The sequence below is a fragment of the Osmerus eperlanus genome, chromosome 16 (assembly GCF_963692335.1).
Source record: "Osmerus eperlanus chromosome 16, fOsmEpe2.1, whole genome shotgun sequence".
NCBI classification, from domain to species: Eukaryota; Metazoa; Chordata; class Actinopteri; order Osmeriformes; family Osmeridae; genus Osmerus; species Osmerus eperlanus.
In genome coordinates, this window is record NC_085033.1 from 5,141,517 (window position 1) to 5,166,562 (window position 25,046).

The 25,046-nt window shown below is 46.4% G+C and overlaps 3 protein-coding genes across 11 annotated transcripts; 1 reads left to right on the top strand and 2 right to left on the bottom strand.

Moving 5' to 3' along the window:
• Positions 1-8: 8 nt before the first annotated feature.
• miga1 (mitoguardin 1) lies at positions 9-11,006 on the top strand. Of its 2 annotated transcripts, none has more exons than XM_062481877.1 (16): positions 9-158; positions 1,353-1,533; positions 2,857-3,028; positions 3,601-3,722; positions 3,928-4,060; positions 4,196-4,332; positions 5,631-5,751; positions 6,356-6,456; positions 7,715-7,833; positions 8,289-8,361; positions 8,451-8,537; positions 8,639-8,737; positions 8,903-9,037; positions 9,132-9,185; positions 9,309-9,425; positions 9,639-11,006. In XM_062481877.1, exons 2-16 carry the CDS (start codon positions 1,435-1,437, stop codon positions 9,855-9,857), a joined length of 1,788 nt encoding a protein of 595 aa, XP_062337861.1. In that variant the 5' UTR covers positions 9-158; positions 1,353-1,434; the 3' UTR covers positions 9,858-11,006. The 2 variants fall into 2 exon arrangements, with proteins under 2 accessions (XP_062337861.1, XP_062337862.1); XM_062481878.1 differs by having other exon boundaries at positions 143-167; positions 1,351-1,533.
• Positions 11,007-11,076: 70 nt separating this feature from the next.
• On the bottom strand, positions 11,077-21,111 carry fubp1 (far upstream element (FUSE) binding protein 1). 7 transcript variants are annotated; one of them, XR_009932452.1, is made up of 22 exons: positions 20,954-21,111; positions 20,217-20,310; positions 19,765-19,827; positions 19,215-19,250; positions 19,079-19,127; positions 18,928-18,974; positions 18,772-18,843; positions 18,598-18,655; positions 18,337-18,499; positions 18,120-18,218; positions 17,838-17,984; positions 17,620-17,722; positions 17,278-17,514; positions 16,984-17,144; positions 16,740-16,888; positions 16,563-16,639; positions 16,335-16,460; positions 15,917-15,991; positions 15,308-15,370; positions 14,724-14,881; positions 12,335-14,387; positions 11,077-11,780 (listed from the first exon to the last, which is right to left on the bottom strand). XR_009932452.1 is itself a non-coding variant. In XM_062481871.1 (21 exons), exons 1-21 carry the CDS (start codon positions 21,044-21,046, stop codon positions 14,379-14,381), a joined length of 2,073 nt encoding a protein of 690 aa, XP_062337855.1. In that variant the 5' UTR covers positions 21,047-21,111; the 3' UTR covers positions 11,077-14,378. The 7 variants fall into 7 exon arrangements, 6 of the variants coding, with proteins under 6 accessions (XP_062337855.1, XP_062337854.1, XP_062337856.1 ...); XM_062481871.1 differs by having other exon boundaries at positions 11,077-14,387; positions 16,335-16,454; XM_062481870.1 differs by having other exon boundaries at positions 11,077-14,387.
• Positions 21,112-21,323: 212 nt separating this feature from the next.
• Positions 21,324-25,021, bottom strand: slc25a24l (solute carrier family 25 member 24, like). 2 transcript variants are annotated; one of them, XM_062482372.1, is made up of 10 exons: positions 24,436-25,021; positions 24,223-24,349; positions 23,820-23,907; positions 23,449-23,560; positions 22,977-23,135; positions 22,719-22,856; positions 22,478-22,591; positions 22,186-22,353; positions 21,961-22,099; positions 21,324-21,871 (listed from the first exon to the last, which is right to left on the bottom strand). In XM_062482372.1, the coding sequence occupies exons 1-10, from the start codon at positions 24,556-24,558 to the stop codon at positions 21,690-21,692; spliced, it is 1,350 nt and encodes a 449-aa protein (XP_062338356.1). In that variant the 5' UTR covers positions 24,559-25,021; the 3' UTR covers positions 21,324-21,689. The 2 variants fall into 2 exon arrangements, with proteins under 2 accessions (XP_062338356.1, XP_062338357.1); XM_062482373.1 differs by having other exon boundaries at positions 21,694-21,871; positions 21,961-22,034.
• Between the last annotated feature and the right edge of the window lie 25 nt (positions 25,022-25,046).

The following is a 25,046-nucleotide window of genomic DNA, read 5'->3' on the forward strand; positions in this document are numbered from 1 at the left end:
GCTTTTATTTTGAAAACTCAACGCATCCAGCTTGTAGAACTCAACACAGAGGAACATATTTGCCCAGTTTGCGGTCACCGGTTCATGGCGGTCGACAGTGCATCCAGTTGGTCGTGCGAGGGATAGCTAAAGCTGAGGCCCTGTGAAGATACTGAAAGGTAAATAGAAGGAAAAATGGGGCAATTCAAAAAAACGGTTTGAGTTTGTAAAACTGATGAATATTATTTTGTGACTGCCGGCTTTTTAGCTGTGTGGTTAGCAAGTCTATAGCTCGACTTGATACGTAGCGTTAGCTAGTAGTAGCCTTCATTGGCAAGCCATGAGAGGAAGAAATGCGTTGCTAGCTAGTACTGGACAGGTTAGTCTTTAACTAACGACGCGACCTGCAAGTACTCCTCTTCCTCCTCCTTGACCAGTGGCTACGTTGCACAGCTTGACAACGAGTTGTAGTTTGTAATTTAGATTTTAAGTCTCTTTTCCATATAGCTAGACGAGTTATTGATAGATGCTAGTTGCGTGAACCTGTAATGTCAGGCATGCTGCTGGCCAGAGACGTGTCTATATCCCCAGCTGACCGTGTTGGATTGCTGTGGTTGTCAAGTAAATTGTTGCACTTAGATCGAATCCCAGTCCACCATGCGAATTAACTACTAGCTGAGTCGCGTACTACGTTGTAGTAATTGTTGACTAGGGGCATTGGGCAATCGAGATGAATGGATGACATTGCTATCTGTATTGTATATACATTGCCCTGTTGTTTTGAGCTCAGAAGATGGCTCCAACCGTATAGCCTACCACTTGAGGCTAAAAACGTAGGGATTTCTCATGTCAATATAATTGGATGTATTGCATTGTCGTGCCAAGCGGACAGGTTCAAGATTACCTACCTGATAGGAGTTAGACTTATTTTCAGAAATAAGTAGTTCTATGTAGTTGTTTATTTGGAGACTTTACTGACGTCTAAATCATGTCAGATAGTAAAAGCCAGTAGATGGTGGCATAACTATCAGATATCTGAAACGTTGGCCAGCCTTCCAATAATTCATAAAGGTGTGACAATAATAGCATTAGCATACCATCCTTGGACACCTGACTTATTTGTTCATGCATATTTTCCATAGTGTTTTATAATGGTCACTCTTATGTCAACATTACCAGTGAAGGTAAGGATTTATCGAGAGAACTTATGTATGATGTTACTTATGTATGGGTGTATGGTCATGGATTGAATTAACATGAACTGCGTGTGACAGGCCAGTGTCACGGTTTTTATGTAATAACACTATCCCCTCTTTCGGCCAGAGCTGCCCCAAGGTTATAACCTGTCATGCCATGTCTGTCATCTTCCACAGCCTCACAGCCCCTCCGGAGCACGATGGAAGCGGGAACAGGTTAAGAGCGTTGTACCTGCAGGGACATGGATAGACGGCCATAATGACGGACGAGACACTTAATAGCTCCCAGCTCTCCTTCAAGGTGGCTGCCCTGCGGGTGGTGGACCTGCCCCTCTCGGTCTACAACTCCCTAGCGCAGGTGAGGAAAGCAAGTCTCTGGCGGTCGAGTGCTGGAGTGGTTCTACATCAGGTCTTGCACTTAAAGGAAGCTGAACCGAGTCCTTTGTACTCGCACCACGGGGGAACTGTCATGTACCCTTGTGTCAAATCAAAAGGGAAAAACTTGAAATGAAATGCGTCGGAACGTTTTCTCGATGACAAGTGTCTTCCTCATCAGCCGTGGTGCGAATTCAGATATGAACTCCAGCCTCCGGCTCAGCAGTGAGCCTTGCCCCAGTCTTCTCTACCTCCTCTGATGAGTGCACCATGTCAGGAAGCGTGCACTAAACAGGATCACAGGTCATGTGTCTGGTTAACCCCTACTGTTTGTTTGGACCGTGCCTAGGCCAAGGGCTTTGAGAGGAGGGATGTTGGCCAGCGACTCACCTTGATTGCTTCTAATGACAGGGGTGAGGTGTTGCCGTGGAGACACGTTGGCAGCTGGTCAAAGGGCAGGCAAAGTCGAGGCGTTTGGCATCCGTGTTTGGAACCACGTCGCAGTCAAGTCTCCAATGTCAGCTGGGATGTTGTGGGAGCATGTTGGATATTTGTTAGCGACATGGTTTGATGACAGGAAAGAGACCCTGGATGAACTGCTGGTGTGAACGAGCTGTGTTTTAACCAATCCATATCTTGTCCCATTAGACAGGAAGAGCCAGGGTTGGAAGTGAAGCTGTCATCTCTCTCCACCCCTTATGTCATCTTCTATTTCGCTAGTAGTAATTTTGTTAATGTAGAAGGCTCTGTGTCAAAGCCCCTTACCATTACCGTGAATACATTTACATTACATTTTAGTCATTTAGCAGACGCTCTTATCCAGAGCGACTTACAGTAAGTACAGGGACATTCCCCCGAGGCAAGTAGGGTGAAGTGCCTTGCCCAAGGACACAACGTCATTTTCGCACTGCCGGGGAATCGAACCAGCAACCTTCTGATTACTAGCCCGATTCCCTAAGCGCTCAGCCACCTGACGCCTGTATAGAATACAATTCTATACAGGTTGCATAAGAGTTTAATAGGGCTCAAACAGATATGAGGCTTTTTGTTTCATTATGACAGACTATAATGCTTTCCATGCTCTCTTTCAACCCCCCACACACACACATGCCACCAGTGCCAGGGCTGACGGGGTTTAGTGCAGATCGTCACGTCCCCACCTGAAGCCAGTAATGTCTCAATCAGTCTCTGGATGTCTTTGCTTGACAAGATGGAACGTAACACTACCAGGTCCAGCGCGCGTTTGTCTCTTGTCCACACCTGGACTGAGTACCAGACTGAGGGTGTCCTCTTCATCTCCCCTCAGGTCCACCTCAGCACTGGCACCAAGAAGCTGATGGCCGCCACGGCCTTCGGGGCCGTCTCCCTCCTCTTCCTCGCACGCCACTTCCAGAGGAGGAAGGGCAGGAAGAAGGCCCTGCCGCCCCAGTGGGAGCAGGCCGGGTTTGAGTTCCCCTCCCCAGTACACCTGGAGAAAGGTACGGCCTGCTGTCAGGGCGACGTGCTCGGGGGATCCTCGTTTGAGCAGCGTCTCCCCTACTGCTGAGCCTAATGTAGTGTTTTGATCCAGAGTTTAGGGACAGAATCAAGTTGGTACTACACTGGTAGCTTTTTGCCCATGCCATCTTCACAGGCTTCATAAAGAGTAGAGTAGTAATGTATAGATTCTGGTTGGGGGGGAATCGTACTGTTAAGGCTACAGTAACGGGCACAATGCATGATATACAAAACAAGAGGATGTACTTTATGTAAGTGTATGTTATGTTGCTTGATGATTTACTTGCTTGGCCGTGCAGAAGAAAGGGAACCGATCCGTTTAGCCTGTATAGACTTGTGCAGTTACCCCAGTGATACTGTAAACTGTAGCACAGGCAGCAGGGAGAGGATTCAGCTTGTAACTAAAAGGCAGGGCAGGCTGCTGTTCCAGCTTCTCATGTGAGCAGGTCTACTAGGAGGAGCGCTGGTGGTGGAGGTGGCGGTGGAAGAGGGCCCACTCGACATCGACACAAAGTAACCCTCCGTGTCTCTCTCGTGCTCTCTCTTTGTTTAGACAGCGGCAGTCGACAGCAGCTCACCCTGTCCCTCAACTCGAAGAACGGGTACTCCTGCGGCCTTCTTCCCATCGCAGGGCCGTACAGCAAGCTGTCTGGATCCCTCCAGAGCCTGACCTCGGTACACGTCCTCACCAGCCTTCAACACTACCAGCTCCTTATCAGCAGACCATCAACATCCGCACGCCTACAGGAGCAATTTGAGCAGCCTGTGATGTCATCCCACCCAGATGGGAAAGCTGGAGTGATCCGGGTTAGGGTGGTTCATGTGTGTGTTGACCTCAGGGATGACTGTGTGTGTGTGTGTGTGTGTGTCCCTCCCGCAGGTGAAGAGCATTAACTCCTCCAGTAGCTGCACGTGCGCCAACGGCTCCAGCTGCTGGGACAGGCAGGCTGATGATGACATCTGTAACATGGTCAACATTCCCGTCACTACCCCGGAAAACCTGTACCTCATGGGTAAGGACACACACACACACACAGTCACCCACAAACTCCTTGTACCGTGCGGCCGAGTCTGTAATGCCTTCAGTGCAGAGACGAGAGGTGCATGTTGGGTAAATATACGCGTGTGTGTGTGTGGGGGGCGGCCAGGTATGGAGCTGTTCGAGGAGGCTGTGAGGAGATGGGAGCAGGCGTTGACGTTCAGGAGCAGACAGGCTGAGGACGAGGCCAGCTGCTCCTCTGTCAGACTGGGGGCCGGGGACGCCATTGCAGAGGAGAGCGTGGAGGTGAGCCCGACACACCAGCCCTGCTCACGACCCTGTACTCGCGTTGTACAATGTCACATAAGCACACGCCAAGAAACCGTTTTGCCATCTATTATCTATGGTTTGTCGTAAAACATGTAAATGTCTGTACGGTTGGTCAAAATTGTTCGATGTAAGGCCTGTGATGTGTTCGTCTACAGGAATGTACTATGACTGACTGTGCTTAGAGAGGGAAACACTTGTGTTTAATGCCGAAATATCAATATCATTAACGTTCATCGAAGAAGTCAATGCATGCACTCTAAAGATTCCTGAGGAGAAGACTTGACTTGTCTCCTTGTCTCTCTGGAAGCACACCTCCCCCTGTGTGCCTCGCTCTCTGAGGGGCTGTTGACCAATTACATCTAATAGAGTTAATCTTGTCTATCATGTGAAAGCCCTTTCGTAATCCAACACTGACATAACCTGTGCTGTGAGGCCTGCGAGATGGCCCAGAGTCTAGCATTACCTGTCTTGAGGTCACAAAGTGATTAGAAAGGCTTGGGAGGGCAGACTGGGATCTTTGGCACCCAAACGGCAGCTGTGTGTGGGGCTGGGCCTCCTAACAGAGCTACGGTACTGTGTGTGGGGCTGGGCCTCCTAACAGAGCTACGGTACTGTGTGTGGGGCTGGGCCTCCTAACAGAGCTACGGTACTGTGTGTGGGGCTGGGCCTCCTAACAGAGCTACGGTACTGTGTGTGGGGCTGGGCCTCCTAACAGAGCTACGGTACTGTGTGTGGGGCTGGGCCTCCTAACAGAGCTACGGTACTAAGACACCGTGGGGCCTCCCCCGGGGGGGCTTAGTAAAGATTACTGTAAGATGTCTCCACCTGCAGAGAGAGCTGTGTAGTTTGTGTCGCTGTAGGGGAAATGCAATACTCTTGTTTGGATTTGGTTTGGATGTTTATCCCTACCTTAAACTTTAGGTCCAACCTGGGGTACTTGGGCAAGATAGTGTACGACCACACTTTATGGGAACATACCAGTGTCCTTCCAAATAGGCCTAATCCAATACACAGTTTAAGGCTTGTCTATAAATAACCTGGACCAACTACCAACCCTAACCAACCAATCTAAAAATGTAACGTTGCCAATCGGCATTGTCTTCTGTAGGTTCAATACCCTGTTAGCACAGTCCTGCTTGTGAATATATCTTTTTGTCTTAGCAATATAGACACGTGTGGAGAGAGAACACGTGTAGAAAGAAAGCACCCTGACAGTGGGTCAGATGTGTGAGGTTGTGGTTGTTAAATGTGTACGCGCGTGTGTGTGTGTCCAGGACCTCATCAGTGCAGAGTTCATCCTGAAGCTGGAGTCTCTGCTGAAGAGGGCCTACCGCCTGCAGGAGGAGTTTGAGGGAGCTCTGGGAATGTCCGAGCCTTCCTCCCATTGCAACAGCAGTGAGTCGCACGCACACACACACACACACACAGACTCGCACACAGCGTCCAGGGCACTTGTCCTCTTCCCTGATAAACATCGGCTGTGGGCCAACTTTTGTAACAACAGCTGTCACCTGTCTTTGAAGCCCTTTTACCTATGCTGTTGAGTACACAGAGGCTAACGATAAGTAATGCTTTTTCCCTCTGTGTATACAACACATTTGAGAGTTATATCCTGATATTATAATCCTAGTGTCACTGAAGAGTATAATACCCCCAGTGCTATAATCTGTTTTACAGATTATTCATTTTGAGTTCCTTAAGGCAGCTCTCCCCTAGCTAACCACAGCCATAACATTCTCTCAAGCCCAGTGTGCTTAACAATAGCAGCTAACCTCTGTCCATGCACTGAGCACAGTGCTGCTAATGTGTCTGCTGGCATCAGGCCAAAGCACTCTTCCTGTTCCACATGGCTTGTCTCTGACACGTCTCTGTAGTTCAAGCACAAGGATAAAACATCCTAGAGTCTTTCCGACTCGTTCTAAAGGAGCCGATTGGCCCGTCCCGGATGGCTCCCGTGCTCTGACAGGTTGAGGTGTTGTGCCGTGTCCTCCTGTCTCAGATCAGAACCCAGACATGTCGGGGAGGGACGAGCTGGACGACCCCTACCTGAGAGACTCCACCAGCATCGCCTCCACAGACTCCTTTGTGTCTGCCGCCGAGGTAAAGTGATACACCTCACCTGTAGTATTACACTACTATGCCTGTGGTACACTACCTCAGCTGTAAGACTAGACTACCTCCCCTGTAGTACACTACCTCCCCTGTAGTACACTACAGCCCCACAGTATACAACATGACAGCAGCTACGGCTATGTGTCCTCTCCACCTCCATGGTGTGTATATGTTGGAGGTGGATGTGTGGGGGGGGGGGGGTTAAGTCAGGAGCTGTTGGACCAGTATAGGAGAGCAGTGACGCTGTTCCCAGGGGGCGGTCTGATTAAAACGCTCTAATCAACCCAGGGCAGCCCCGTCATCTCTCCTCACTGATGAACCCAGGAGGAGGTTGGTCTGCCCTTGCACTCGTGGACAGGAGTCTCTGTTTCTAACTTCCCTAAGAGATTTCGAGTTTGTTTTAAAAACATTTATTGATTGTATTATTAACCCTCGTGCTGCCTTCGGGTCACATGACCCAAAGGTTCATAACGAACCATCATTGTGTTTACCCAATACAAAAACAAATAAAAATACTTTTCTTTTAACCTTCGCAATGTGGGGGGTCTGAGACAGCCCGACGGTTAAAAGAAAATGCTTCACTTTGTTTTTGTATGCGGTAAAGTTGTCGCAATACGACGGTGGGTCACAATGACTGATGGGTCAGAACGACCCGAGGAGAACACAAGGGTTAAAGACTGATTGTATAAAAAACGCCAACCCTTATAAGGATGCTTCTGGTCCCGTCTTCATGTTAACTTCTGACCAGTTCTGCCATTTATGGCTGGGGAGAGCTGAGTTAAAGCTCCACCATTTAAAAGTAGGTCAGCGCTCTTGCGGCGTGTGGAGGAGGCCACTATAAATAGCATTAAATGTTCCTACATCTGTGCCACCAGCGCACTGCTCAGAAGCAAGCCATTCTGTGTTGTCTGTAATCAAAATGGAGTGCAGGGACCTGTCTGGTTTTTGACGTGTCTGGTTTCTAGACTCGGCGCGTTTGACCAAGACAGTAGCTGTTCTCAGTAATGTCAGACCTGGTCTTAACCAGACCAACATAGGAATTGACCCTAGGCTAATCTGTGGCTAGAAGGGTCGTCGTGTCTCAAGTTCAAGGGATTCTCAGGTTCAAGACCCACAGCTTCACTGTTTTACAGTGAGCACCATAGGGGCATCATCAGGAGCGTACTTTGCTCTTACAGAACCTTCTCTCTCCCCTCCACATCCATGACTGCATTGCCCCCCTCTCCCTCCCCTGGCTGGACCTCAGCTGTCTGAACACAGGGAGATTAGGAGTGTGTATGTCCTGGGGTCCCTGGGCCATTCCCCCTTCTACCAGGAGGCACTGCAGATGGCTGAGGACGGGAAGATCTCCTGCAGGGTGCTGAGGTAGGACGCACGGCCACCGTACTACGACTGTTTCACCACCGTACTACGACTGTTTCACCACCGTACTACGACTGTTTCACCACCGTACTACGACTGTTTTACCACCGCACACCGACTGTTTTACCACCGCACACCGACTGTTTTACCACCGCACACCGACTGTTTTACCACCGCACACCGACTGTTTCACCACCGTACTACGACTGTTTCACCACCGTACTACGACTGTGACCACCGCACACCGACTGTTTCACCACCGTTCTACCACCGTACACCGACTGATTCACCTACATGGGTCTCTCAGATCATCACTCAGGTGATCGTATACTTGTGCTATGTCCTTCCTGGCAGTTCACTCTGTACCAGTCAAGATGAAGTTGAAAGATAAGACAGAGTTACTCTGTGGTTGTAACTTTGTCGACGATTGGAATGTCCCTTTCTTGCGTCGTATTCAGGACTGAGATGCTGGAATGTCTCGGGGACACAGACTTCCTGGCCAAGTTGCACTGTGTGAGGCAGGCGTGCCAGGTATACATCTCAACCATGTTCGCTATGACAATATAACAGTTGTGCTACATCGATGTTGTGTACTTATTATTACGGTCTGTCACCTGCAGCTTATCCTGTGTGAAAGAGCAACTAGGACATTTCTGGCTGACACGGGGAAGAAGATCCTGTCTTCCATCATTGTAAAAGCACGAAAGGTAAGACAAGATACCCACACGTCACATGACTGTCCTTATGTAGACGTGCTGAACCCAAAAAGTCAACATGACGAACTGACTGGGACTCTTTCGGCCGACAGAGCCCAAAGAGATTTGAGGAAGTGTTTGAGGAGATGATTACCTTTCTGGAGCACCCGGAGCACTGGGAGAACACAGAGGTGGAACTGGCCACACGAGGGGTGAGACCAAACTGGAAACCGGCACCCAAAACTGACATATTGGCAGTCCCTTTATCCATAATTGATATCTTAAAATTAAACACTCAGTTTACTGGGTTATATCAAGTATGTAGCTGTACTAGATGCCTGTTAAACCGATCCTCCTTTCGTCCTCCCACGGGGCAGGTCAAGCATTTGAACTTCTACGACATCGTGTTGGACTTCATCCTCATGGACTCCTTTGAGGACCTCGAGAACCCACCGATCTCCATCCAGAACGTGGTCAACAACCGCTGGCTCAACAACTCCTTCAAAGAGACGGTGAGTTTGGCAGGGAGAGCCTCCTCGCCGAGAAGTTAACACAATGACTTGTGTTGTGCTTTTCCACTCACGTTGGCCCTGTCTGGATCCACAGGCCGTGGCATCGAGCTGTTGGTCGGTGCTGAAGCAGAAGAGGCAGCACATGAAGGTAGAGGACTGCCTGAATGAACAGCATCTCCCCCCCCCCATACCCGACACCCAGGAAGCCTGTCATCAATACCAGTTCTGTCTACCACAGCAATTGAGAAGTTCTCCTATCTGTTGTCCTCAGGTGCCTGATGGATTCATTGCCCATGTCTATGCTGTGTGTGAGCAGATCAGTCCCGTCCTGGCGTGGGGCTTCCTGGGGCCCAAGAGCTCCCTGCACGACTTCTGCTGCTTCTTTAAGGTAATGCAATCCTGCTGCACTTTGAACCCTGGGTGTCGTAATGCTCAGCTTGGTTCTACTGCACTTTGAACCCTGGGTGTCATCTGCGTCATACGTGTTATGTACCAGACCACACCACTGGTCCTGATGTCAGAAATCCCATGTCGGGTTCTGAAGCACCAGTCTTGCCCCTCCAACTCCTAACTCGGTGTCTCACGGTTAACCACTTTGCAGGACCAGGTGGTGTACTTCCTGAAGGATATCTTCGACCTTGAGAAGGTGAGGTACTCAAGCCCCGAGAGCCTGGCGGAGGACATGCTCCACCTGCTCCACCGGCGCTCCGAGCTCCTGCTGGCCTACCTGGGGGCCGACTCCCTGCGCCACCTCAACGGCTGCATCGGCCCCCAGGTGACTCTGGTGCCTAGTGCCCTCCGGGAGGCACACGTGCTCTAGGAGACACGCTCCTCCTCCCCCATCACTATCACCCCCCTCCCACCCAAACATCCATGACGACACTCACCCGTTCTGATGGTGACCCTCCCACCCCCACCGTTCTTCAGAAGTGCAGTCTCGCCACCTCACCCTCGTTACAGTGCCATTTCAATGCACGTCAAATGTGGATGTTCTACGTTTTCCTACGATTGCGCTTGTGTAAACTTGCAGTGAGCTGCGTTTTGACAAGGTTTCTGCTGATCGATATGCATTGTCAATTTAATAGTACTTGAAGAGAACAGCATACAAGGATCTTCTGTGCTGTTTTGCACACCAGTTTTATCTTAGTATTTATTTTATTTTATAGTACTTGAAAGGTATATGTGACATCTCTATTTTTAAAGCTTAAAATGATCATTTTACATCATATGTAATATTTAATATCTTTACACAAGTCATGGTTTGCCATGTTGTACCCTGCATTGTGAATCAGCTAGTGAACCATGGGCAGGTCATCAGTCTGGTTTGGGAGCTGACATTAGGGCAAATATTACTTTGGGCTGCTTTTGTGACCTGTAGTCTTTGCTCACTGTATAACCCAAGGCCTCACATTGCCAACATGCCTTGTAAAAGTGATCCTCTCCCAAATTACCAGACCTTTTATGTAACTCACGTAAATCTAAACAGTGAGCACCAAGTATATCAGTAACCTTTTCCTTGGTGAAAGTCCATATTTCACATCGGCGTCCCATCAATAGTACCATTCTATTCTACAGATTTTGGAGAAATATAAACTATTTGCATTAAACTAGAAATAGGGAATATTGCAGTGGCCAGGCTGTCCCTGGCATGTTTTACTGAGGCAGTCACCATGTTGGTCTTTGAGCACACTAAATATAAAGCCTTATGCTCCAGCCCTGTGTCTCGTCTTTGTATTGTACTCACCTGTTAATTGTTGTATTGCCTATAAGCTGGTTTGTACTCGTGTTCCTTGTGGGCATAACCAATAAAACTATTACAATGGCGTGACTGACACACGACAGGTCACTACAGTTACTTCTAAGCAATATCGTGGGATGTCATGTGGGCAACATTGGAATGTAAGAAAATAAACTCGGTTTAAAAAAATAAAAATGGTCCACAGAAATGTGTTGCTGTGACATTGAATTCCCTGTGGATAGTTCCAATTCTGTTAGTTCTGTACAAATCCAAGAGAGTGAATTCAAATGAACAGACTAGGTCAAATCTCTACAACTTTATTCATAGACGTGGCAACAATGCAGAAGTCAAAACTAATTTCAAATTAAAATACATTCGATAATATACACAGCACAGAAAACCTTGTTTGTTTACCTCTAAGGCATGCTCCAAATTTCTCCCTTCTGTTTTGTCTTCTACACCCCCACGAACTCTGTCTTGAAACATTTAGCTCAGAGGGAGAGAGAGCATCTCAATCGCATATAGAAATATGCAAACGTGTTAAACTAGCAGGGACTCATTTGCTGTTTTTGTTGTTAAGAAACCAATCCAATTTACTGCCAAACGGTAGTGAAAAGCATGACATTGAAAGCCACAAAGGGTACAACAGTTCCTGGTCTTCATCCAACTTTCTAAAGCACGGTCATATCTAATCCTTATTAATGATAGAGTGGCAAAGGCATTCAAGAGAATCATGACATATGAAAATAAGCTATCAGACAGCTATCAAAATTCTATGGCAAAAATCAACAGACTAGGTTTGAAAGACAAGTCACAGAATGTACTTTTGCAATCACAGAAATCTGCATTCAGTTGCATTGCTTTGCTTTTTTGTTTGTTTACCTTATCACTGGAGCTCTCGAATGGTTTACGTTCAGCAGTGGGATAGACTCAAAGGATTCTTCCTTAGGGGACAAACTACCACAGGCCTGATTCTATGACCTACGCTTGCAGCATCCTCCAACACTGTGAGTGAGAAGTGAAGGCAGCAGTTTGAAAGGTATTTGCACTGCATTGTGGGGCATAGACAAGTTCACACCAATTTGACAGCATGGGCATATGTACTTGACTGTTTCGACTCATTAGAATGCACATTTACTGGTCTCCGACCAGCACTGCATGCAGTACGTTCTAAATCATGTTACAGAGGAACAAGACTAGAACTAAATGCATCATCGACACACTGCAAGACTTACCGGAATGCACAAATCATAGGCAATACTGACATACCTTCAAATGCACCACAAATATCTCTGACACTGCAGTGAAATACTATACTGACTGGGCTAACTCAGCTTGGAGACCTAAACTGTATTGCATTGTCTAAAACATGACGCATTAATGCATTATCATGCAAGTAATTCACACTAAATAGGGCTATCAAATCAAAATCCTGGACATGACTTATGCTAAGCACAGCTGCATCTTACATGTAACTACACAGGGTAGGCATCTTGGGCATGTAATATAGGTCATATTTTGGATCACAGGTAAAACACTGTTCCTTAGGTTTCGCTTACCTGTGTTATTGCAGCAGAACCTAAGGTGCAAGGTCTGGGATGACACTGCAAAGATCAGACATTGCACTGTTTGCCATCAGTCAACAGGTAAAGTCATTCATTTGACTCAATTCAACAGCCTTCAATACAAGTGCTCATTTCGACTGGCATGTCAAGAAAGATGAATTGCACATCTACATCAATTTTAGCTAATCTGAAGCACTTGATCTACTGACAATCCACATGCTGATAATAGACATCAGTTAACAGAAACCTTCACATGCCATGTTAAAACAGTGCTTGAAACACAGCATCAATAAACATTACTGTGCAACTTCGGAATAATGTCAAACAAAATGGCATTTGTCGAACACAAATCAACGATCTCCGTTTGCCGTCTTAGCAAAAATGGCACAAAGCAGTTAAAATGTATTTATCTATCATAGTTCAGCTGCCTATCAATAGTGAAATATTCTGCCAAGAGCAGGTTAACTTGTTGGAATTGAGAACACTGCTTACATATTGGAGGACCTCAGTTCAGAGTTCACAAAAGAACAGTCCGACTGGCATTCCTACCTACAGAGAAGGGTCTAGAACAATAAACTACAATGCAAAAATGAAACATACTATATGGTTTCAGAGCCTAAACAGTACAGGTTAGGAAAGCATTGCAAAACAGAAAGGGTGAGGGGGTGTAACAGTCCTATCAGTCAAAAAGACATTGACGTTTCAAGAATCGCAAATTATTTCAAAAGAACTCTGCCTCTAATGATACTTACCCAAAACATGGGGGGAAATTGTAATTTGACACACTATAAGTTGTTGTTTTTTTTGCAGTTGCTCAAGGAAACACATCAAAACAGGAACTTGGTTTTCTTTAAGTCACAGTATTTGTACTTACAGTATAGGAGGGCTCAACGCACAGATGCAGGACCGCTTAGCCACCCCCGACCCTACAAACCTATGTTCTTATGCTGGATAAATACTAAGACAATGGGCAGAGCAACAAAAAAACCACTTCATCTTTTTAGGGAATATAAAAACTATCAAATCCAGCAAATTTATACATTTGGGATTGCTTTGAAACATTTTGATATGGGGGAGAAAACAGACTTGAATGCAATGAAAGTTTCATACAGCAACAAGTTACCTGTCCTGAAAAAGAGCAGCAAAAAAAAAAAAAAAAAACACTAAAAAATATATATATGCATCACTTTTGCGACAACATTTCTGGCGAACACGTTAAAACTTCTTGCTTACCCCTTTTCTAAACTTGCCTGTTAGGGAGGAAATGACTAGCATTGCAATACAAAAAAAAAAAAAAAACGACCTCAGTCAGAAATCCAGGCTAAACATGAGACAGAATGCCACAAACAACTGCAGTTAATGCATGAGTAACATACGTTTGCCAACCCTAAGCCTTCCTATAAGACACATCCGCCTATAACTAGTCAATGAGGACGAGGTGCATCACAATGTCAATACGACAGGGAAATTGAAAAGGTCTGAACCACTCGAGAGATCTGCACGACTTCAACATAACCAGGAGCCTTGTAGACAGTTGGAGAGAGACAGAGACAGGATAGCGCAACTTTCAGTCAGCAAATTTGGACAGTCAAAAAGAGAGATGGCCTGCATTTAGACTTCCTACTTCCCCAAAGATAAAACAAAAACGTACATGATTTTTTTTAAATTACCCATTCGTCTGTTTCCCCAACTTACCAACACAGAAGGTTTCATTTAGTTTTATTGCAAAACACAACAGGCATTTCATTTAAAAACTGAGATGATTTACATGGTAATGACTACAGTTATTAAACATGAGTTTTAACCACATAGCGATACAAGGCTGGAATGACCATATGTATTATAACCTCACTAAAAACAAACCATTCATTTACAAGGGAAAAAAAGCAAAAAAAAGTTGTTCTCCGGGGAATCTGCCATCTATGTGAAACACTTTTCAAACCAAGGAAATTAAGATCTTCATCAAGGCGTCTGCATCCAAACATTTAACAAAGGATTTGTTTCGACAATGTAGCATTTACTTTATGTCCACTTCACATTACTGGCCCTGTGCAGGAGAAATACATAAAAAAAAATACGTTGCATGTTAACAGCAGAAACATTACTCTGCTTCCCAAAATATATATCAACGCCCTGTTTAGGGAGAAAAATGTATTAGTTAATTCTGCTGCTTTGCATATCCCACTGGAAACCTGTAAAAACCTGCGGGGGAGGAAGGGGTTAATGCACAAGAACATATAAAAGAAATATTTTGAGAACGTGGGAGTGGAAATGGGGGTTAAGAGAGCATTGACGTAAGAGATACAGACGTCACAGTACAGGAGACAGATGTGGAAGGGGAGGGGGGGGTGGAACAGGGGGGAGGCTCGTAGCCGGGGTGTACCTGAGGGGCTTGCGGGGCTCCGCCCATGGCCTGGGGGCTCCCCGTGCCGTAGTAGGCAGCCTGCTGGCGGTAGTACTCTGCCCAGGCAGCGCTGTAGTCCGGCTGGCCGCCTGGCTGGGTAGCCGCTGCTGCCGCCGTGGCCTGGGGAGCGGCTTGGCCTGCGGAGGGAGCCAATCACATCGTTACTAACACGCCACCACAGCCAGGGGGTGTGACCAGGAGAGCAGTAATACACAGAGACCGGCGCAGAGCGACCGCCGGTCAGGTCACTCGTCAGGTGAGGGGCGACTCCTAGTGAAAGGAGTGTGAGAAGGGGAACGAACCCAGCACACGTCCTTTGGGTGGCGGGACAGAATCCTTCTGACTTGCTCTAGGGCAGCTGTGAGTACAGACACTCTACTGCAGAGGGCTGCGAGGGGGGCACAGCCACCCAGAAACACTAAAGTTACACTGGGCTAATCCCAAATAGAAAAACCCAACACGAACCAACTTGTGTGGCGTTGTAAAGACCTGGTCATATGAATTTTTTAGTAAGAATTCTATGAAAATGTTACCGCAGAACAGGCTGATCTACAAATGGTCACCTTGTTTCTTGTAGTACTCCTCCCATGCCTTGGTGTAGTCCTGTGGCTGTTGGCTCTGCTGACCTAAAACATTATGCAGAAAGCAGGTTAACACAGCAGCAAAGCCTCAACACATCTCTCTAAACATCTAACCCTTAACATGCAGCCCCCTCCCCCAAAAGCCTACAGTTGATGGTCATAAAAAAAAAAAAAAGAATAGGTTTACATGCAACTATAAAACTTATATGGGTGCATTCAATAACAGTACTGCAATCTTAGCACGTTAGCAAGTCAACAGTATGGACAAAAGGCCTAAAGGCTTGTGTTGCTAAGCTACTCTTGCTCAGTGTTCCTTCTTCTGCCAGTCCCTGGCTACTCTGGACATGTCTGTGGGTAGAGAAAGTACAGCAGTCTAAACAGCACAGGCTTGAAAGTCTCTCCAGCAGAGGACTGTGACCGGTCACTGCAGCCAGCAGAGCCCAACCTCTGGAAGTCTCTCACACACCCCCCCTCAAAAAAAGAGAATGTAATGGGTTGTCATTTCCAAGTCCCTTTGCCGTTTAGACTGGTCCTCATTTCGCTTAGTGTACGCTGAAGCTGCGTTTGGGGGGACGGGGGACATTTATATACCCAATTTCTTGTAATATTCCTCCCAGGCCTTGGTGTAATCTGCCTGTCCACTCTGACCTGGAGCCTGCGGGTCACCTGTTAAAAATGGTACAATATAATTGATAACCATTCTTTTAAAGGCTGCAGTTAGTCCTCCACCTGCCTAGGTGGGGCTCTTGACCCCGACCAGGTAAAAAAAAAAACAAAAAAAAAATATTCTGTCTGGCCAACCTGCTAAATGCAATGCAAGACGGATAGAGCCAAAGCAACAGGTTAAAGCATAAAGTGATGGCAAAGCAAGCTAAAACTGCGCGCTTTAGTTTTGGGCTACGGCACCCATCGCATGGCCGTTTAGGAGACAATCTATTCTACGCATGTGGGATTTTCAAAACCCAGCGGGGAGGGGGCGACGTAAAGCAGGCTGCAAGGGGAAGGTTACCTTGGCCGTTGGTCTGTGCCGTTCCCGGGGCTCCGCCGGTTGGGGTCATGGGGGCCTGAGGCTGCTGCTGGTACTGGGAGTAATAGGCTGCCCAGGCTGCTGCGTTGGCATCTGCGGCTGCTTTACCTTAGACACAAGCACACATCAGCTCTCTGCTCCTGGAATATCACGTGGCTCTCCAGGAGCTCCTGTGGAGAACCCACAGTGCCGGTGCAGAGTGGTACTCACCGGGGTCTGGCTGGCCCTGCTGCCAGTGTGGGAAGCCGTTGCCCCAGCCCTGAGGCTGGTACGGAGCAGGAGGACCGCTGATGGGGAGAGAGGGGGGGGGAGGCAAAAAGACACCTTGAATCCTCTGTTAGATCACAGTGTGAAAATATTTGGGGGTGGGGCTGGAGAGAAACTCACTGTGGCCCTGGTGGTCCCTGGTTGTAGGGGCCTGGGTTGTAGGGGCCCATGGGAGCAGGAGGCCCAGGGGGGCCGTGTGGGGACGGGCCACCGTGTGGGCCGGGGGGGCCAGGGGGCCCATGAGGGCCTCCCATTGGTGTGACCGGACCCTGAGAACAGCCAAACAACAGTGGAGAATCAAACCACCATCCAAGGATCCTGAACGGTTCTGAAAGACTTTTGAAAGCACTGGTAAGAGCCTCACCCCAATCTTCTCCTCGACCAGCTGCCTGGCATAGTCTATCTGTTGGTGTGAGCCCCGGACGGTGAACATCTTGATGTTGGGGTCAGCGTTGGGCGGAGGGTTCCTCTGCAGCTCGATCCTGGCCCCGGACTGCTGGCTGATCCCTTTGATGGTCTCGCCCCCTGTGGAGAGGTAGAAGAGATGCCAACGGAACTTAAAACATCCGCATGTCTCCACACTCCCGGCTCTACGGCGTATCTTCTAGGAGCACCAGGCAGGATGCTGGGAAGCGTGGGTGCAGCATTAGCGGGTTACCTTTGCCGATGATCAGGCCAGTCTTCATGGTAGGGACAGTGAAGGTGAACTCCTGCAGGCCCCCAGGGGGACCCATGTTCCAGTTGCCTTGGCCCCGACCCCGGCCCCTGCCCCCGTGGCCGGGAGGCCCCCCAGCCTGGACGCTCCTCAGCAGGTCGGAGATGATCTCCGCCGCATGCTGGGCCTGGTCGGGAGGTCCCATGATCTGAGCTATCCTCTCCGGCGTGCTGCCGTCATCTACGGAGGTAACAAGCAGTTACGGGCTGGTGCCAGTGGGGGGGGGGGGGTTCCCTTAGTAACCTGCTGAGGGTTACTCGATTTGTTAATAGTCCAGACACTCACCTGGTTTGAACTGGATCCTAACACCTGTGTCGCTTTGAATTTTCTTGATCATTTCTCCGTTTCGTCCGATCACGATACCCACGGCAAATCTAGGGACCGGGACCTAAGGTGGGGACGGGCCAGAAGAACATTTTTGGTTCAAGTTCGGCTTACATAGAAATGGGGAAATCCGTTCAGTCAATCAACAGCTCTCAGCAACAGTCCAAAGTCAGACTTACATCTAAGCCTTCTCCTCCTCCTCCACCGTTGCCGCCGCCGCCACCTCCTCCTCCGCCTCCTCCCCCTCCCATCCGGGAGCCGTACTCGCCCCTCTGCTCCCTGAATCCCTGCTCTCTGATCAGCTCCATCACCATCTCTTTAGCTTGCTGAGGGGGGGGAAGAGAGGCGAAAGGTTAACGCCACAACCAGACTCATACAGGTGGCATGCAGACAATATAATACTACACTCGGCATGTTAGGCGGCTTCTGGCTGCAGTAACGGTGACGTGGAGATGACCTACCTGAACTTTAAAAGGCTCTCCAGATATCCGGAGAGGTTTGTCTGCGCCTGTGTTCTGCGGTCCTTCTTGGATCATGACCATCTTCACGCCGGCTCGTTCCTGGTGGGTGAAACAGGATTGTTTAAGTCAAAACAACATGTGGAGGCTTTCTTACGCAACATACATGGAAGGAAAAGCCATGTTACCGAGGGGGACCAAGATGCCGAGCTTCTCTCACCTGAAGTTGCTTGATGGTCTCTCCCCCCTTCCCGATCACCAGGCCAGCTTTGGAGGCAGGGACCATGATCTCTTGGACGGACATGCCTGGTCCTTCATTGTGGTGGAACGCAGGCGTTGGTCTTCCCTTCTCCACGATCTCTGTTAGCAGCCTCTTAGCAGCCCTGGTGGAAACATCAAGAGCGTGTCACCGATGCTCCACTACAGGGTCCAGTGTGGTATTCATCACTACAAAGCGTCTTAAAAAGGGAACGCTACATACTGGATGGCATCGGGGGATCCGGTTAATGTCACCGACCTATCAGGCATACCTCCGCTGTCTGCATCACAGAAGGGGAAAAGTCAGTCCAAAGATAGATTAACAAGTGCACTTGAAATATGAAACCATTTGAGAACTTTAATATTCATATTTTGAAGTTCGGTGCACTAGACTCACCGGGGGCAATCTGTATTTTACAGCCTGATTCCTGTTGCATGCGGGATATCTGCTCTCCGCCTCTTCCAATAACTAAAATAACAAATGTGAATGTCAACACACATTTTTCCATCTCAATCTGTAGTATGCTGAGGTGAAAACTTTTGATTAACTCACTGAATCCAACCATTCCATCAGGGACCTTGAATTCCTCTGAAGACGATCTAGATTACGTATTTTTTTAAGAATATGAAATAAAGAAAGGCCATTAAATAATATCAAGTGAGAGGATGCATCATTTTGGAAGAGAAACCTTTAGAAAACAAACCTTGAGGGACCACCCATTCCTCCCATGCCACCCATTGCTGCCGAAAATGCTGCAAGGAACAAAAGATTGTCAGACATGACAGAACCAAAAAAAACATTTGGATTCACACACATAAATCCCATCTCAAGATACTTACGGTCATTTGGTGCCACCTTTTTTGTTTCTGGTTGGTCTATAAAGAGAGGGGGAAAAGACAGTGTAAGGAGTCATGTGGCACTCTTATAGGTGGCCTGCCAAGATCCTCAGAGCTGGAGCTGAGGGTCTATATTTCTGACGTGGAGAAATCGCTTTCTGGTACTGCCCTCAAAACGGCATCATAATAAACCGTAAGAAAGACTGATTTACGTTTAAAATTAGTGAGAAAAAACAAAAGCAACAAGCAGGCATCTTAGCTCTATGCCCTCTTAAAGGCACAATACTTTCAAAAGGGAAATAATTCAATACTGGCAAATCCTTTAGGCTATTTCACACAGTTAAATCACACAGAATATTAGCCTACAAATAAAATGTGATCTATTGACGGTATAAATGACAAATCTGGCAACAGGTAAGAAAAAGAACAAGCATGTACCACTTTGACTTATGAACCACATCAACTAGCCAACATAATACCAGGCATTCACAGTACTAAGAGTCCAGCTTCAGATAATTGGCCTAGATGCCTATGGTGAGCAAAGGGATCCTGCCTGAGAAAGGAGAGTTCATTCCCTCCCGGTGACCTCTACTGTTCAGACTTGTCCAACAGTCATCTACATAGAGTGAATAGAATGAACACAGTCATACAAAAGAAAACGGCACGGCGAAACCAGGATGAAAAACCTAAGTATATTCGCCTCTCTCACGGAGAAATGCGCACAGTACTGAAATCACGAGGAGAAATGCAAAGTACAGGAAAACATGGGTTGGAAGTTTTTTTACACAGCAAAACCCTGTTAAGTAACATTATTATTGCAATTTAAATCCTATTCCAATTGTGCTAACAAACTTGTCTTGCTGCGCCAAAGGCGTAGCTACAACTAAAAACATCCATGCAAAGCATTCATAGCAAGTTTGTGTGCAATTTAAAAGGGAAAACGATCATGTGTGTAAGGTAGCTATGCATCCGTTGCCCGAAGGGCCTCGGTGGCTAGTAACTCACCGGCATCTTCTAAGGGCCTCTTCTGGCCACCGTATCCAAATTCGTTGGTTGAAGGTGAAGGAGTCACACCATCTCCTCCAATTTTTGCAGCGATCTGTAATAGAAAAGAGATGCAAGACACTCGAAACCAAAACATGCACGGATACCAGGTAGTTTACTAACCGGAAATATTGGTTAGCTGGCTAGCTAACAACCAGACCTGATGAAATGTGTCTTGATTATTAATTACCTTCACCGACATGCTTAATGTATGGTTGACTTGAATATAAATATTCTATATATAACGTGCTAGTCCAAAAATAGTTAAGGACGATATCTATTTCCACTGCACATACAGTTCCATGTACTAGTTAGCAACACATTCCAGCAAAAACTGACGCCTCCTCACGCACGCTAAGAACACTGGTGGAAAGTAGCTAGCTGACTACAGTATAGTCCATGTTAGGCTGCTTAAGATGTTTACACATTACATCTTACAATCCAAAACTATTAGATAAGCCCACAGCCTTATAATTTAAACGGACGATATAATTTACTAGACACTTAGCAAACGAAATATGGTACGTTGCAACATCCCTTTGTTCGCCCCAACTTTCCATTACGAGGAAGGCCGCAGTTGGCTTATGTAGCCAGTGAGCGAACGTAGTGTAGTCCGATCGCAATCAAGCTACAAGCGGCTTAGTAGTTAGCTATTTAACCTATTTTTGCTACCATTGTAAACAATATACAATTATTACCTGTCGTGCTCGCTGTAGTGCGTCTTTAAACGCGTCGTTCATTCCACCACCAGCATTTGAGGACGGCGGAGCCACGTTCGAGTAGTCAGCCATATCTGCTTCAATTCGTCTCTTGTGCTCGAGACAGAGAAGATGGCCGTTTTCATTGATGGGGACTCTCGCGCTGCTACTGCGACATGGGAAGGCCTTACAATCCTCGCGAGTACAGACGGTGTCTACAGCTAGCAGTACTGTACCTGGACCGCACCGCGGAGAAACCACTTTTGCGCGCAAATACCCCTGTTTAACTAAATGAACACGCCTTTGCCTCAATTTAGGTGGCTTAAATATGAGTTTCAAATAATGAGACATCCAAAATATGTGGGGAAAAGCAGTTATTTAATGTATTTGGAGTACATGTTGTGATGAAAGTATATGGCTAGTTCCCCTAAAAATGTATCTTACACCCATTGTCCAGACACACATTTCATGGACTACATCATGTACATGCAATTAATCAGCATCACCTTTCTAATTACCAGTGTACATGTAGGCTATTACACCACTGTAAATATTTATTTCTATGATGTAGGGGCCACAATAAGACTTGGTAAACTCCTGTGACTGACAACATTCAGATCGTGTCATCATACAGATGCATTGGTTGCCTTTGCTTAGAAAAACCTATTAACAGAGGGCTTTTATAATTTGTTAACCACACAATGAAAAAATGAATGTGGAAAAAAAATGACAATGCCTAAAATGAGGACAGCAGCATTTCAAGCTTTGTGGTTAAGGTGTAGTTCAACAGAGCACATGGAACTGCCCTTACAAAACTGGCCCCCATTCCATTGTAATATCCACGAATCCCTTGCCTTTCATAGATTCCGATAAGTCCTTGAAGAACACTAGAGGAGGTAGGCGAATGTAAACTGAAAGCTGAAAAACAAAGAAATAATTTGACCATGATGCAGTTAATATATTCAACACAAAACACACAATTTAGAGCTGTTAGAATGAACTGTTACCCTGAGCTTGTCGCTGTGTCCTGATCACTGCAAGTGGATAACTGGTCACTTGTCCACACGCGAAGGCCAAAAAACTGAAGAAGAAGAGCTTGTAGTCACTGCTATAAACTGGGTCACTCTTGGCCCAGCTTATGATTGACTGGAAGCAAAGATTTGGACCGCGATTAGTCTGTAGCAAGTGAAAGATAACAATGATTCAATTATATTAGGTACATTATAGTGTACCTGATGAACTGCACATTCTACACCAGCATATGGAATCATACAGAGGATGCTTGGCTTAAAGCCCCTGTAGAAGGAGGCCACAGACTCATTTCTGAAAACCAATCGTGCACCCCCTAAAACTCCACTGTACGTGCCAGCTTGTTGCAGGTTAAGATGGACCTTCAGGACCTGAGAGATAGTGGAAGAAAGTGGCAGCCATCAAATGTAACATAAACATATCATACTTGTATCTTACAGTATATCACACAATTGAAACAGTAAAGCACTCAGACCTGCCAAGGCTCTCTGATACCTCTAGAGGGTAGAAGACAGCGTGAGCCACAGCACCAGAGAAACACCCCAGTCCAAAACGCTGCTGCACAGAGAGGCTGTCCTGCCCACCCAGAGACAGGGTGGATACTTTCATCTATCAGGAAGGAAAAACACACAGTTAAAGGGTGAGAGATTGTAGTGTATGTATAAAAATGGAATAGTAGTGCATAGTGCATAGAGAATTGTGTGCATTATGTTAGAGGTCTTTGTTTCCAGTACACCTGGGCATAGATGAGGCACTGCAGGGTTGATTGAGGAGTTCCTTTGAGCACATTAACAGCATTTCCTTGCCACATAGCCCTCACACCGCCCTCCTTTAGTCCTCGAAACCCTTCAGAGAATGCCTTGGATCCGTACACCTGTAAAACACGCACGTATGGTTCGCGCACACAAGCTATATGAAACGAAGAACTATACAAATCCATTCACTGCCTTAAGCACCTGTATTCGGTGACTGGATGGTTGAACATTTTGCCGACCTGAAGCTGGGTCTTCAAGCGGTCGATGGGGGCTGTCACAGTTCTTGACACGGCGTCAGCCAGTCCTGCAGCCAGGACAAACCTCCTCCACATCCCTGAGTCAGGCCCTTCCTCAGGAAACTCCAAAGGCATTGCACGGCTCTCCCCCACATCAAACACCTACAAACATGACACTCAATTCTGTGAGCAGCTATTCTTATACTTTGCATAATGTGCAGGGGTGGTGCCACTTTCCGTTTGTTTTGCCGCTGAAAGAAAGGAGCTCATTAGATGATAGAAATGTATCGAAATCACATATTGACACAGTTCTTGTACTGCCATTGAGAAGTAAGGACACAAGTCAAAAGGTTATATTGCAGGATTTTGTGATGTATGAGGTATGTGATTTTGCCCAGTGAACTGACATTGTTTGTCTTTATTGTAAATCTTAATAATATCCATAAATGATTAGACTGCAGTGAACCGATCTTACTAGGCTGTGCTTCCATGATGACACCAGGTCCCCAAGGTTCTCAGCTGGGTTGAGTATGACATGGTGAAGGAATTCTCCCCAGTCCACTGTCATAGAGTTGTCCTTGTCCATCCTACCGACAATATTGATCATTATCAAGCAAAAACATGTGGACACATAGAGAATTCCAATGTACCAAATTAATAATTTAATGATATCAGTTTGAACGGTGTGTTATTAGTTATTAGAAAGAGGACTATTTCATTATTATGTGCTATACGGTGAAGACATGGACTATTGCTACACTGCACTTGTTATTACAAGTCACTGAAATACTATTTTACACAGTGGTCATTAGCAATTAGGAAAAAAAAACAGGAATTGCATCTTACATTTGGATTATTCTTTTTGCATTCGGCTTTGATATGACCACACCTAACTCCTTAAACAAATGTATGATTTCCTCCTCGCCAATCACACCTGATCAAAAAAGAGGTGGATATGAATACACAGGGATATAAGAAGTGTGCTTTATTGATGAATTTGTTTGTACTGCAAGTGGAGTGTCTATTGTAATTGCAATAACAGTCATTTTCACTGCCAGTTTTGACCTTGAAAACAAATTGTACAAATTGTACAGTCAACAAAAGTGTATGCCTGATAATTGTGGTAAACTTATCTGTAAAAGGCTATAAATGTGACAGTCAAAAGGCATTCCCCTGCAATAAGACTGCATAGCCTCATGGTTTAAAAACAAGCAGACGGGCTGTCCCTGTTAGCTAGCTTCCTACTCACCACACTTGTTTCTGTCAAGATCCTGAAAGTGGATTTTCCATTTCTTCTCACTGTTCATCATGTAGCTAAGAAACTCTTCATATGATAGACGTCCATCATCATCTTGGTCAAATTTTCTAATAACACTCTGAAACAAATTTAACAATTTAGGTAGTTGTGCAGTTTTTGATAGATGACTGCATTGCAAAATGTATGGAATACAATTTAAGCTACCCGAGCTTTTTCATCTACTGAAAGAATTCCCGTTTTCTTCATCTCATTATGAAGTTCTGCTACCGATATAAAGCCATCCTCATTTTTGTCTAATTTAAGAAATAAATCTCGAAATGCATCCATGCTTCAATTAAACAGTTTCGTGTTAAAAAAATAAATTTTAACGTTTGAAGCTAAGGTATCGGTTTCAGGACCGCAATAGCCTGAAGGATGCAAAAGAAAAAGCATAGATGTTTATGGCTGAGTCATAAACCATGGCACTCGATGGATGAAATGGCTTGAAGTCGAGCTGGCCTATGGAGGGACCACATGCAGTTCCACAATGCTACAGCAGATGCCACTGCAGCGTAGATCAAAAGGGGACAGTGCGCTACTCCATGCTGTCACTTCTCAATTTCAGAGGACCAGTCAAATAAACCATGATGTTTGTCTTCCAGTTCTCGGAGGACTTTAGGGCTTACCCGCTTACATTGTTCAGAGGTTACACGGGTCGGAATCGTCCAACAGTCGAATTATCTGCATCAAAATGATCAAATGCACAGCGTACGTTATCTTATATGCTCTCTAACATAAGCCGTAAGGACACATTCTTTTTTTGGAATGACATGAAA

Coding starts and splice junctions, on each gene's coding strand:
- miga1 (XM_062481877.1), top strand. CDS start 1,435: ATGACGGACGAGACACTTAATAGCTCCCAGCTCTCCTTCAAGGTGGCT. Junction 8,738..8,902: donor TGGAACTGGCCACACGAGGG/GTGAGACCAAAC, acceptor CCCACGGGGCAG/GTCAAGCATTTGAACTTCTA. Junction 9,186..9,308: donor AGAAGAGGCAGCACATGAAG/GTAGAGGACTGC, acceptor TGTTGTCCTCAG/GTGCCTGATGGATTCATTGC.
- fubp1 (XM_062481870.1), bottom strand. CDS start 21,046: ATGGCTGACTACTCGAACGTGGCTCCGCCGTCCTCAAATGCTGGTGGT. Junction 19,828..20,216: donor GAGGCCCTTAGAAGATGCCG/GTGAGTTACTAG, acceptor CACTCTATGTAG/ATGACTGTTGGACAAGTCTG. Junction 17,723..17,837: donor GAGGAGGAGAAGGCTTAGAT/GTAAGTCTGACT, acceptor TCCCCACCTTAG/GTCCCGGTCCCTAGATTTGC.
- slc25a24l (XM_062482372.1), bottom strand. CDS start 24,558: ATGGATGCATTTCGAGATTTATTTCTTAAATTAGACAAAAATGAGGAT. Junction 24,350..24,435: donor CAGTAGATGAAAAAGCTCGG/GTAGCTTAAATT, acceptor AATTTGTTTCAG/AGTGTTATTAGAAAATTTGA. Junction 22,592..22,718: donor AGTGCCTCATCTATGCCCAG/GTGTACTGGAAA, acceptor CCTTCCTGATAG/ATGAAAGTATCCACCCTGTC.